Genomic DNA, 15,030 nt, shown 5'->3' with positions numbered 1-15,030 from the left:
ACCACCAGAAAACTGGAAGTGGCGCTGTAGCTCAAGTGGTAGAGCGCTAGCTTTGAGCTGAAGAGCTGAGGGGTGCTCAGGCCCAGATTTCAAGCCCCATGACCGAAAAAAAAATACAATCAAGAAATTTAAAAAATGCTTTATACTATACTGTCATTCAGGCTTTCTATTCAACAAAAATAGACACTATGAGTAAAGTAAATAGATAGAAGCTAGACTGGCAGAAGCCATTTGTTATAACCAAAACAGATAAAAGGGAAAAGACTGAGAGAATAAAATGAACTCCTGCATGACAAGAAGAACATGAGAAAAACCACAAGAGAAAAAAATGGAAAAAAATATATGACCAGGCATTTGTATAACAAAGAAATCTCAAAGCATACAACATCAATTTTAGTAAGCCAGATTAAATGCCAACTAAAATAATAAATTATCCTTTTGGATAATTATCCTTTTAGAAAAAATGAGAAGCTGAATTATAGCAAATATAAATAAATATGGATACTTGAGAAGCCTGGATCATTACTGAAATAATGATGTATTTGATAGAATGTTCATCACAGCCTAGTAGTGGTTGTTGTATACCCTAAAATACCCTAAAAGCCAGCAATGCCTAACTTGGTTCTGTAGTCTTAAGAAATTCTTTTTGAAGTGTATGAAGTGTTTGTGGTACAAGGATTTGGGAACAATATAGATTATCTTAATCTTCAGGAGGATGTAGGTAGATAAAATACATAGCAGATCCACCCGCTAAATTAGAACCAATGGCCTACCTATAGCACCTTGGATGGATCTTAAAAACATAGCAACCAGCGAAATAATCAAGAGAATACTCCTACATTTAATGTGAACTTAACTAGACAAAAATTGTTTCACAAAACAGCAGTTAGGTTTTCTAAAAATTACGCAGAAAGGCATACTTAAGATATTAAACAAATTCCTTATGGAAATAGAGAATGAGACTGAGGAACAGAGGAGGGAAGGTGTTAACAGGAGAAAGAAAAAAATAATGTTTATACTTGAATCTTATTCACTTTAGTAACTGGGGACAGAAAGCATTAATAATACATTGCTTTTCCTCTTATATATGTATTTATAAAATGCAGATGTAAACTTGTTTTTATTTTTGTAATCAGAAAACAATACTAAAAAGAATGGTCCATAAAGCCAAATTAATAGAGAAGAAATTAAACTTGACCCAAGAATAGGAAAGACTGACCGTAAAACTCAGTGATAGCATAAGAACCAGCTGTTTCCAGTAGGAAATGAATGTATAGTTGATATGCAGTTTGGTACACACAATCATCAAATGAAAAGAAGGTTGATAATGTATTCCAAGATGATAAATAATAACAGTGTTCTTCAGAAGAGTGTTGACTACATAAATTTAGTTTCTCATAACCCATTCAAAAGAGATAAAATTCTATGTGGTGTAGTACTAGTAGTACTAGTAACAACAACAACAACAAATGAGAACACAGCTTTAAATTTTGTGAGCCCACCAGATCAATAAATTATAATGGTGGGCTTATGTGTTTTGTTGAACATCTATATAAAGACATCAGTTGCAAATAATAAGTGCCCATGTGAAAAGAGTGAATATGAAACACTTTATTCATTGAACAACAGTATTTTAATATAGAAGAAGTATGACTAGTGCTCAAGTGATAATCACTAATAGGAAGGGAACTAAATTCCATGTCCTAACCAAAATGCAATTGATCCATGGGCCAGATTCCCTCCCTACTATGTTCTTTGAAGCCTAAAACTATTGTAACCAAAGAAAAATCAAAATTATCTCATTGAAATCTAAGCAGATGATAAATATGTCAGGAATCCTCAAAAGGAAAAACAAGAGAACATGACACATACAAAAAATGAATGGAACAATAATTGTTTTGAAATCACTTTCATTTTTAAAATACTTCAAGTGTTCGGGTCAATAGCAATTATTTTTTATAAATTATCTTTGTCAACTTTATAATGAATTTTCAAATGCTCAAGAAAAATTTTTGAAGTTTTGTGAGTATGCAATCATCAGTTCAATCTTGAAGTATATGTGCTTGTGACACTAAAGGAGACAGCAGTAGGGTTTTAGGAATATTCGATGGGGCACATGAGAGGCAGAGGATAATCATTTCACTGTGATTTTAAAGAAAATTGAAGATAAAAACATACTTATTTACCTATCTAGTTACCTTAATTCATCCATTTATAAGTTCCTACCATTATCCATTTGGAGGTTATGAGAAAAACCTTCAGAGATTTTCACTTTGTTTCCCTGCTCTATTCAATGACTCATTTTCCTTAGTAATATGTCCATACTTCCTTTTCTTCTTTTAAATCCCGTATAATCCTGCTCTGACCTTATGTTCTTGCTGACTTGCCTTCCTTTTCATGGAAAAGGAAAGCCTCTATAAACTTTTCCTCATTGCCCACCTCTCTCGCCAGTGCCATCTCTGTGGCCTTCTCTTCTACCCCAAGGGAAACCCACTCCTGTTCAAGGCTAAGGTCAATCTCGTGCATTCATCCCCACCTGCATCAACTGCTCCAGGACATGGTTCTAGCAATTCAACCCATTGTCTCTTTCACATCAGTTGAATCTACCTCTCTCTATAATGTAAGAACAGCACTGACAAAAATCTCTGCCTCTCTCTACTTCTTCTAACACCAAGCCTTATTTCTCTGCTCTCCATTACAATTCTGAGAAAATGCCTCTGTATTTACTCTTTTTATTTTCTATCATTATCACATGGCCTTTCCTACTCATCTTTCTCCCCAGCCTTCTCACTTGAAATATTCTTATAGACCTCTTGTGTCCATATCTTGGGGTTCATTTCACTTAGCATCAACTTATGTGGTCATTTGTACATGGTTTTAAAGCTTTTCAGCTCATCTGATTATATTATCCTATATGGATGCTAATTATTGCCAGTAAGGGAAACCATGGAACCTAAATTTCTTTGGGACTGGGTAACTTCAGTTAATATGATTTTTTTCCAAGTCTTTCCATTTCCTAACAAATTGGGCAATGTTGTACTTTCTGATGGAAGCATAGAATTCCATTGTATATATGTGCCACATTTTCTTGATCCACTCATCTACTGAGGGGCATCTGGGTTGGTTCCATATCTTACCTATGATAAATAATGCTGTGATCAACATAGTTGTGCTGGTAGCTTTAGTATTATGGCCTTGTTTGTGATCCTTTGGGTAAATGCCCAGAAGTAGGATTGCTGGATCATCAGGAAGCTCTATGTGGAGTCTTTTGAGAAACATCCATACTGTTTTCCATGTGATTTTATTATTTTTTGTTGTTGTTTCCTTTGTATGTTCTTTCCTCTATGGCATATCCCCTATTGTCACTGTACTCGATTTTGATATCCTGCATCTTGTATATATATATATATATATATATATATATATATATATATATATATATATATATATATATATATATATAATCTGGGGAGAAGAAGGAGAATAGCAAAACACTGAAACAAGGACACAGGATGACCCATTGCAATGAAGATACCTACTGGACAGTATATTGGAAATGAACTTTACATCTTTGGGTGGTGAGGAGAAAGAGTGATCGGAGTGTGGGAGCTGGGGGAGGGAAGGGATAGTGGGACAACAACACGGAAGGAAAGGGGTAACAATGATCAACAAGTAATGTACTCATTGCCTTACTCATGTAAGTATAACCCCTCCGTACAACATCTTAACAATAAAATTAAAACAAGAAATATTCTTACAATGATGACAGGAATGTTTACATTTTTCAACATGATCTTACTGTCATCTTTACTTTACTTCTGTTTTTCCTTGTTTATCTTATTAATTGATTCCTTTGCTTCCCTATAACTTCTCAATAGTGCAGCTGTTGTTCCTTTATTCTAGTTTTATCTATGCTTATTCCTTTGCTGATCTCATCCAGCACAAACAGGATGCAACAAGTCTAATGCTATATCCTAGACCTCTCTCTTGAATTCCAGGTTCCAGTGGCCTAGCACAATCTCAATTTAGATGCCTAGTAGGTGATGAAAATTTAATCTCCTCATCTGGAGCTCCCAATTTTCTCATTACAAGTGCCTGGCCAAGATTTTTTCCCATTTCAATTAATATCAAATCCATCCTTCTAGTACATTAGGTCAAAACCTTGGAGGGCTTTTGATCCTCTTTTTCTCTTATATTCCAAGTCCAATCTACCAATAGATCTATCAAATGTACCTTTAAAATACAATTAGAATTCATCTTGATTTAATCATCTCCATCAATACCATCCTGGTCCAAATTACTGTCATCAGTTATTTGTGCTATTCTAAAACCTCCTGATTGGTATTTCAATTGCCAATACTTCTCCTTTGGTCTTTTTTTTAATTTAGTAACTATGTTATCTTTATTAATGAGTAAATTTAAGTCCAGATGTGAGAGAACCCATCTGAAATCCAAATACATAAGAGGTTATGGCAGGAAGGTCACTCACTGAAGGCCAGTCTAGGGTTGTCAGCAACAATGGACTGAGAAGGTGCCTGGGATCTGGAACTTTTTTCATCAGGTTCTTGCCATCTTCAGAATGGAGATAAACTAATATCTCAGAGAAAGTTTTATTACAGACCAAAAGAATTAAATGTGGGTTTCCCAAGAATGTGTTACGTGGCCTGGAATTTTGGACAACATCTTAAAGACAATCTTTAATGGAAGGGAAGATTATTGATGAGGGAAAAATTGGGGAACTTTGGGAATGGGTCAAGATTCCTAGAATAGGACTCACTCACCTCTATGTCTTGCATGTCATGGGAACAGCAAATTTTATAAGGCTGAGGATATGAACATGTCATTATAAGGAGGAAAAGGGCAGTACTTGTCTCTGATGGCCAGTCTGTTTTGTGGTCTTGCTTGTTACAGTTTCAGCAGTCATATGATGTCCTGGTATAATGCAGCTGTGGGGTTCTATCAGCCTCCAGTCACCATGCAGCAGTCTGCCTCTATTTTACATTGAAACTATACATACTGCAAGGAGTCACCAACCAGAACCATTGTTCTGGGAAGAAGTACAGGAAAGTATCAAAATGAGTACCAACTTGGTTAAAAATGGAAAGGAAACTCTCAGTTCAACTTGGTGGTGGTGGTGGTGGTGGTGGTAGTGTATGTGTGTGTGTGTGTGCGTGTGTGTGCGTGTGTGTGTGTGTGTGTGTGTGTGTGTGTGTACTGAGGATTGAACTCAGAGCTGGGCACCTTTCTTTAGCTTTTTCACTCAAGGTAAAAAAAAAAGCAGGTTTCATTGGATAAAAGAAGACTCAGCATAAAAAATAGCAGTAAAGGATTTGGGATTTAGCTAAATGAAAGAGCACTTGCTTAACAAATGCAAGGCCCTGAGTTCTGTACTCAGCTCTGGAAAAGGAAGGAAGGAAGGAAGGAAGGAAGGAAGGAAGGAAGGAAGGAAGGAAGGAAGGAAGGAAGGAAGGAAGGAAGGAAGGAAGGAAAGAAGGAAGGAAGGAAGGAAGGAAGGAAGGAAGGAAGGAAGGAAAGAAGGAAGGAAGGAAGGAGGGAGGGAGAAAAGAAGGAGAAAATGCATAAATAATTACAATTCTCTTAGGCTTGTTTGATGAAGATTTTTTTTCTGGGCACTGGTGGCTCAGACCTGTAATCCTAGTTACATAGGAAGCTAAGATCTGAGGATTGAGGTTCAAAGCCAATCCAAGCAGGAAAGTCCATGAGATCCTAAACTACCAAAAAAAGTCTTCACTAAACTACCAAAAAAAGCCAGAAATGGAGCTATGGCTCAAGTGGCAGAGCTCTAGCTTCGAGCAAAAGAAACTCAAGAACAATACCCAGGCTCTGGGTTTGAGCCCAGGAGCAACACACACAAACACACACACACACACACACACACACACACACACACACACACACACACTCACAGCCTCCATATGTGTTCAATATGTATCTCATTTTATGTTAGAAAAAAGTAACTTCTACCTTGTTTAAGCCGCTGTTGTTTCTGTTGCTTGTAGAGTCATGAAAACTCTACCCAACTCACTGGGAGGCTAAGAGTGGGAAGATCAAAGTTGGAGGCCAGCTTAGGCAGAAAAGTTCTTGAGACCAGTTATTAACCCATGGCTTCATAGAGTGGCACATGCCTGTCATCTTAAGCTCTATGGATGGCTGAGATTGGTGCCAGGCCAGTCTGGGAAGCAAAGTCAATGAAAGTGTCTCCACAGAGGAAAGCTGGCTATGATGCAGTGATAAGAGGAAGCCTACAGCAGGTGAACGTTGGCTCAGCCACAAGCTTAAGCAGGAAGCAAGACCCTATCCTAAAAAAATAACCAGTGAAAGCTAGATCTGGAGGCATGGCTTATGGCTCATCAGTATCATGCTAACCCAGCAAGTACAAGCACAAGTTCAAACATCTAACACCAGCAATAACAAAAACACAAAAGATCTTTTTAGACAGCTTAGAATGTGTAGCAAATTCCAGCTCAGTCAATTATAACGTATAGTCACCGTTTGTCATACAGCAACGCTGTAACATTGTTTTCTTGGTCATGGGCTGAAACTCCACAATTGTTCTTTGTTAAACATCATCTTTGTTCATTCCAAAGTCTATTCAAGAAAGTGTTCTTAAGAAACAGCTTTGAGTTGTGATGAAAATTAATAGAAAAATATTTACTCTTCCTGGATTAACTGAAAGATGAGAATGTGCTCAGACTGTTGGAACGCAGCCAAGGAGGAAGCCTCTCAGACAGAAGGAAATGCATCTGGTACATTATACACCCTCATCACTGATTGGAACACAGAGAGGACCATGGCAGCAGTAGTGTCCTTGCTTTCCATGTGTATGTATTTAAAGAAAACGTTGTCATGTAAAATTTTAATTTCATGCAACAATTAAGTATTATTAATAATTATTTATTAACATAAATAATTATTAACAAACACTTTAGGCCTGGAGGTATGGAACTGTTCTCAGAATGCATGTATTCTAGAGCCCATCTCCAATATCACAACAAAAACAGAAACAAAATCATGTCAAATTCAAGTCCGAAGAAGATACGTTTATGAATATATAAATGATGATGCATTAAAGAACTGTATCATTTGGTTGATAAAATCCCCAAATCCCACATTAATTGAGTCCTACAAAGCAAGGTTCTGGCTTTAAAGCAACTGGAGAGACAACTTTCATGAAGTCCATTATTATACTATGTCTGAAATGATTGACAGATCCTCCATTTTGCTTTGGGACAGTTCAGAAGAACATTGTAATACCTTCAATGCTCATCCCCCAAAGAAAATGAGTTCTTAATACCCATTAAATTTATTTGCTCATAAACTTGGGTAAAAGTGTTGTTTCTATCCAATTTTTGTTGTCTCCCTGTATCAACTTACAATTAAAGCAGTCATATATGGTCTGCATACATATATACATACATTTAAATATACACAATTACCTGTATGTATATATATATATATATATATATATATATATATATATATATACACACACACACATATAAATGTATCTGTGTATAAGAAACAATGTCCTTGAACAATTGGGAGCAGGTGGGTACAAATGCACAAGAGAGGCTGAACTTGAGCAGTGGTGCTTCTCCTATGGGGTAGAACAGAAGGCCATAGTGATGGCACAAATGTAGTCGGGCAGGTAGTGTGAAGCTTGTAGAGCTCACCTTGAGAGTTTTCATAGGTTCTGTGAAATAGAAGCAAATCAGCAATAGACCACAATGTAAGAGGCTTTAAACAGATATATAAAATATTGCCAAAGAAAATGAGGAAGTGAATGGCTTGGACAAACAGTGTGTCAATCTCTGGACATAACCTCTCTTTGGAGGGCAATGACAAGGATAAAGAATCAACATAGGTATGCAACCATATTAGTAAGTTAGGCTTTTCTTTCCTCTAAAGTTAAGGAATAAATAACTTCCAATACTGTACATTGCTTCATTAGAAGTATTTTGAACCTGGTTCTGTGGCTCCTGCTAGGATCCTAGCTCCTAAGCAGGGTAAGATTGGGAGGATAGTAGTTCAAAGCCACCCTGGAAAAAACAATTTGTAAGAACCCTTATCTACATAAAAGTCTAGGTATTGTAGCATATCTGTGGAAAGTATAAATTAGAAGATTATAATCCAGGCTGACTCACAGAGCGTGAGTCTAAACAACTCAAAAATAAACTATTTCAAAAATCTAATTTCAAATAGCTCAATCTCAAAAAAATCTCAAAAATAATTAGAGTGAAAATGAGTTGAGTTATAGCTTCAGTGGCAAAGAACTTGCTTAAAAAGTGTGAATCTCAGAGTTAAAAATCCAAATATTTTTATTTTTAATTAAATTTATTTTATTATTATTTATTTTTATTTCTGCTAGTGGTCCATTGTCCCTAAGGTTAAGGCTAGCACTTTACAAATTGAGCCACAGCTCAATTTATGGCTTTTCTTGGTGGTTAATTGAAAATGGCTTTGAAACATGATCCTCAGATCTCAATCTCCTGGCTAACTAAGATTACAGGCATAAGCCACTGGTGACTGACCTTAATATTCTATTATTAAACAAAATACTTTATTCCCATCAACTCATTTACTTTAGAAAGTACAGAGTCTAATTTATCTTTACAAATGTACACTATAAATCCACTTTTTACATTTATTTTCATGCTACACATTTACTTTAGTCTATATGCACATTTAAAGCAGTTGTTTGTAGTAAGGATTCAAGGTAATGTAAGTATGCTCTTTTATCTTACATGCACATAATCCCAAATCCAAGAAGTTTTATTTTTAATATGCTCTCTTATTTTCAGTCTCTATAAACTATGCAAGGTTTAACCACTCATAGTAATGATTTATCTTACTATAATTCATCTTTTTCTTTCTCTTTCAAAGTAGAAAGACAAAGACCAGAAACAATGTTGATTTGGGATTTATTAGAGAAGCAGATGTGAGAGGTTGGAAAAAGTCTGTACACAGTCTCATCACCCTCATTTTATTTAAGGTTTTCACACAGGACAGGACTTATATAACTGACATACTGCAAAGAGATAATAAAAATCATTAACTAGAGATGTGGGTGGTTCATACCATGATCCCGGCTACTTAAGAGGCTAAGGTCTAGAGAACGGCAGTTCCAAACAATCTAAGCCAAAAAGTCCAAGGAACTCCACTTCCAATTAACCACAAAAAAGCTGACTGGAAATATGGTTCACCAAGCAAGTCAAGTATTAGAAGGCCCTAACTCAAGCCAGACACCAGATCCTCAATTCTAAAACATTTATTTTGAGCATGTGGCATATCTTTAATAACAACATATGACATTTTCTAAAAGTAAATGTATGCATAGGTACCACTTTTAAAAATTTTATTTTATTGTAAAGATGCTGTACAGAGGGGTTACAGTGAAATACTTTTGATTAAGCTCAGGAAGATTTAAAAATTTCAATCAGGTTGGAATTATTTAATGAAACTTATAAAAAATATATGAATTCATCTCTTATGCTGTTTCTATGGAGTTTCTTTCACATGAAATATTTGAATGCAAGATTAGGAAAATTAGGCTATGTGCTTCCCTCACTCTAGATTTAAGTATAGAAAAACAATTCATAACCACTAACTTGTTAATACTGACAAATAACTTAGATGAAATACAGTATTTTATTAACAAACTACATCTGTAAGCAGTCTGAAGGAATTTCATAAACCATACAATTATTGTTAATTTTGAGTAAAAACAGAAAATGACTGAATTATCTAAATAAAACAAGTCATAGTGTCTCTATAAGATAAATGTTAGTAGTCTTGAAAAAGTTTAAATGACCCTAACTTTTTAATACAAATTAATTTCCCATATTTTAATAATTTTTCTAATATTTTTACATGTCTTTTCTTGCTGACTGAGAAATTCACCTGTGGATATTAATTGTACATTTTTCTTCAGATACCATTTTTCCCATTCTTAAGCAAATATAAGAAATATGAAAACAAACAACATATATGTTAATGTTCAGCTAATTGTTTTTACTGTTTAGAGAACATGTTCAAGAATATAAATAATGCTGTGATATATTTGCTGTGATGATATATAATTTATATCTTATATTTTAAGTTTTCAAAATTCATGTAATAAAAAATTACCATACTTTATTATCTTATAATGGCTATAAAATCATATATTATTGACATATAAAGTCAGATCTGATTTGTTAAAACTACACTTTCTTTTTGTCCCAATATGTAATTTCATAACAAGGAGTCCCTTTATTGAGAATGAGAAGATGAGTCACAAAATTTAAAAATAGCAGAGTTGTTGATTTTTTTTAATAGATGGCTAGTTAGTGATGTTTTCAAGAAAATTTTTTGTTTTGATGTGGGTGTGTGATATAAATTGTTATTGTTTTGAGTTTTATACAGTTTTCCACAAATGAATATTAAATATTATTTAGATATGTAATTTCTTATTTGATTAATAAAATATAATATCCTTTATGCCTTCAAAATAATTTACTTTTGTTTGTTCATATATTCAGTATTCAATGAATATTTGGTAACTGTAATTGGTTTAAAATTTTAACATAAAAATATCATTCAGTAGTTCTAATTTTCCATTTCTTAAAGTAAATCCCAATATAGACTGAGTACTGTGTTCAAATATGGATGCTAATTCAATTTTGGCCTAGTAAGGACTAAGCCCAGGACATCAGTGTTGTACCCTAATGTCTTCAGGGCTGGTTGTAAAATACTCAAAGATGAAAGGTAAGAGTCACCAAGATGGTGAGTCTGTGTCAAACAAGAGGGTGAATAGTCTCATCAAAGTTACCAGTTCATCACATTGGATATATGAAGCGTATTTGTGAGCCTATGTCAGCTCATGGGCATAGGGGATGCCATGGAATTCTCTCATGGAATCCTTAGCTAATCTCTGTTTGTTGTGAACATCTTCTGGTCCCTGTCATCCCTACAGAACCCAAGGAACCAGGTAACATCCACAGGAGCAGAGATCCGAGGAGTAAGCTGTGAGACTCCTCAGGAAAGGCACTGCTGGGGTCACTAGTTCAGAAGAGTGAAGAGTGAAGGGATAATTGAGACCACGTACCAATTGGAAAGCTGCCCCTACGAATATTTAAAAATCCTTCTTAAACTACTCAGGTAGGCAGAAAGCACTTCTCTGGCGCTAAAGAAACATAATTCTCCCCCACCTCCTGATTTAGAAGAAAATATTTAATCTACACATCCAAAGCAAAAATTTCATTTTGATGACCCCCATGGTACCCAACTCTCCCACCGTCTCCCAGACCACACCCAGCCATCTAAGTTTTGAAATAAAGAGTACACACAGTGCAGTCTTAAACGGGCTAACTATACATGCAGAGGAAAGAAGATGAATAATGAAAACATTAGGCCTACAGACACAAAAGTTTCATCAGACAAGGAGATTGTAGGGAGGCCTCATTATTTACAGTCCCCTTGTCTATACATGACTTTACCACCAAGACACAAAATCACTAGCAGAAGTTGCTAGTGATTCTTTTACATTCAATGAACTCCTACATGTGTAAGTGCAGATGTTACTCTATTCAAAGGCTCATTTATTTCTTTGCACAGGTCTTTGCTAGTGTCCTAAATTTGGGTTCCAGATGATCTAGAAACTCTAGCCCTTCTTCTTCCTGCCGATCACTGCAACAGCCCACAGAGCTGGCCATCGAGCCCTTCCCCTCATAGTTATAAGAACGAACGTAGTCTTCAGAGTGCTTGTGTTCCTCATCTTGTGCGCACAGGTACACCTTCTGTATCAAGAAAGAGCACATTTTATTATATTTTTAAAAACACCTAAACATAGTAGCATAAAAATGATGTCTTTGATTTACCTTTTACTGTTTAATTTTTAATCAGAGTGTGTCCTCTAATGGATTCCTACATGTAAAAAATGCACATGATTGGTCTATATTATAGTCATTCTTAAAATATAGCAAATCAATAAGTGTTCCCAGCAAAGGCATTTATGATCAAGGCTACACATACATCACACAACAATTCTCCATTTGAACATTAGGTGTGCACAGTTGAAAATTACATTTGTAACTTCTTCAGATACTTGGGGAATGCCTAAATAGGCTAATTCTTTTGTTTATGTCTTAGTAGAGCTAAGATCAAACTATGTTGACAAACCTGAACACAAAAAAAAGTTTATAAAAAGTGCTTCTGAAAGAAAACCTAAAACAAGCACTGAACATTCTATCTAGTTGGTTTTGATAGCTAGGACTTCAAACCTACATCGAGAGCTCATATACATGTATGAGAGTCTACAAGTTAGGACCTGTTCATCTTCTATTGCAAATATTTTACTCCAGGTTATTTTTTTCTGATAATTTTTAGGAAAGAAGCTCTCTGCCTTTTAATTTTCCTAACCACTTCCCCAGAAAGCATGCAAAAATGAAGTCTTGTAAGCTATCGTTTAAAACGTGAACCTCAAAAGCTTATTTTGCAATTTGGGTTTAGTGCTCACATCCACATCTACGATAATACATTAGAGGGCTGATGTGTTCCAGGAGTATGAGAAGTGACGCTTTGGAGAAATCCTGACATATAAATTGTGTTTAACTTCCATGCAATGTGAACTTGCAGATATCCGCACTTACTTCGCCAAGCCGAGGTTGGGTGAAACTCTGCCAATCCGTGTATGCGTATCTGCCGGTGTCTGTGACCCCTTGTCCTATTCCCTTGCTGGACTCCAAGGTGTGATGGCCAACTCCTTTGACCATCTCAAAACTTTGCTGTGTTTTGACTCCCTGGCCACCAAGAGTGCCAACAGACATACTTGTGTCACAAATGTTGGATGTCTGTGTGGGAATTCTAATATTTGCTTCCTAAAAATAAAGTCAGAGGTTAGAAAGCCAATGAATCAAATGGCAACTGTTCACTTCCTTTCTCCCCCCACCATTGAAAAACCACTTACCTCCTATGCCTCAGTTCCCCCATATGAATATTTGAGACAATGATAGTAGTCATATCATAGATGCTATAGGCTAAACTGTGTCCCCTTAAAAACTCACATATTGCAGCCCCCTAGTACCTCAGAATGTGAACTCGATAAAATGTCTCTAACAGACTCATTTCTTGTATGTTTGGTTTCTAGCTGGTGGCATTATTTGTGGAGGCTGTGGAAACCTTACTACATGATGCCTAGATGGAAGAAATACGTTACTAGGGCAGATTCTTAGGAGTGTCCTTTTCTCTCTGTTTTCCGTCTACCAGGAAGTAAAGAACAAACAGCCTGTGACAGGCATTCTTGCCACCAGGATGTTCTGCTAAGTGAAATCACCAGCCCAAATAACTGTTTCTCCATAAGTTATTTATGCCATGTGTATTGGTCATAGCAATACAAAAGTAACTAATACAGGGACCTTATCTGGAGCTGAAGTGATTATAGAAATAATTACTTAAGACGAAGTCACTCTATCCCTAATCTAATATGGCCAGTGTTCTTAAAAAGGAGGGGCAGATTTGAACACAGTTATATACACTGTGAAAAATGTCATAAGATTCAAATTGTTTTAGCATAACTCAAGAAAATACAAGAGGCTAGGAGAAAGGCTTAGAACAGATCTTTTCTGAACGCCCTTCAGATGGAACATAGTTCTTCTAACACGGTAATCTCTGATTTCTAGCCTCCAAAACTATGAAAGAATACATTTCTATGTTTCAGTCACTTCATTTGCACCATTTTATTATGATAGGCATTGGAAACCAGCCCAATAGGATTGTGAAGTTTAGATAGATGAAAATACGTAGGGGTCATGGAACTCTGCTCTGCATAGTAAGTACACAGTAAACATTGCTATTATTTATTGATGCTGCTTTTAAGTGATAACTGTTAGGTAATAACTGTCATTGGATCCTCATATAATTTAAAGGCAAATGAAATCTGATTTACCATTACTTCTTCTCCAGGTCCTTCAGTATTCGACACAATTAAATTTTGCTGGGCTACATCCTCTGGGAAACATTTCTTCTTTACTGTTCTCTTAACAGTTATGCAAAAACATGTAAACAGAATGCCTAAAAGAGTAATTAAAAGCTGAAGTATTCTTTTCATCTTGTTATAAATTACGTAATTTGATTATGAGATTTTTTTATTGAAGTTTCTTTGTACAACCTTAAAGTATCTTCTATCAAATGTGATCACTTCTGTTCATGAAATTAAGACAGTCTACTTTTTATTTTTGTCGGTCGTGGGGCCTGAACTCTGGGCCTGAGCACTGCCCCTCAGCTCTTCAGCTCCAGGCTAGTGCCCTACCACTTGAGCCACATCACCACTTCCAGCTTTTTCTGCTTTTGTGGTACTGAGGAATCAAACCCAGGACCTCATGTATGCCAGGCAAGCACTTTATTACTGAGCCACTTTCCCAGCCCATGATAGACTACTTTTAAAATGTATTGATATATAGAACATTTCTGTCTTAGATGAATAAAATCTCTCTTCACAAGTCCAAACTTAACCTCTGTGTATCTGATAACTTCTTCATTGAAATAATTTCTTCACCTGACTGAACTTTAAGGTAGTTTATTAGTATTTAAAGACACACACAATGTTCAAAGCAGTAAAATAAAGATCATTAGGCGCAAACATAAATAAGGCTATTTTATAAAACCAGTGCTGCTATTGACAGTCTTCTACTATCATACTAACAGAATATCCAGTTTAACCTGCAACTGAAATGAAAATGATCAAGGACACAAAAAAGACTATGGGAAAGGTTCATAAGTGCAATAGTTCTTTGTAGTTGAGAGATACTTAAGTATGAGAATTTTTTCATTACCTTTGTACCTCCAACAAGAAATATTTAGAATGTTAAACCTTAGCTTTCTTTGAATGCATGACTTTTCTTTACTGGTTCATGCATGACCCTTTTTTTTTTAAACTGATTTATGATACCTTAAAAGGTATCATAAATCTCTTCAGTAATAACATAAATCCCTAAACAAATTTCAAAACTCCCATTTCCACTGTCTTTTTGT

General features: G+C 35.6%; 1 protein-coding gene across 1 annotated transcript in view; it reads right to left on the bottom strand.

Annotated features, from left to right (window-relative positions):
• Positions 1-11,600: 11,600 nt before the first annotated feature.
• The window catches only part of Dsc1 (desmocollin 1), a 29,615-nt gene continuing 26,185 nt past the window's right edge, over positions 11,601-15,030 (bottom strand). The window contains exons 14-16 of the mRNA XM_070028649.1: positions 13,946-14,070; positions 12,651-12,878; positions 11,601-11,798 (exon numbers count right to left, since the gene is read on the bottom strand). Of these exons, the coding sequence (XP_069884750.1) occupies positions 11,601-11,798; positions 12,651-12,878; positions 13,946-14,070 (551 nt within the window). The remainder of the gene's footprint in view (positions 11,799-12,650; positions 12,879-13,945; positions 14,071-15,030) is intronic.

The sequence above is a fragment of the Dipodomys merriami genome, unplaced genomic scaffold, assembly GCF_024711535.1.
Source record: "Dipodomys merriami isolate MVZ:Mamm:240054 unplaced genomic scaffold, mDipMer1.0.p SCAF_2, whole genome shotgun sequence".
In the NCBI taxonomy this organism is placed as follows: Eukaryota; Metazoa; Chordata; class Mammalia; order Rodentia; family Heteromyidae; genus Dipodomys; species Dipodomys merriami.
Note: the sequence above shows the minus strand (reverse complement) of the source record. Positions and strands in the feature narration are given on the sequence as shown.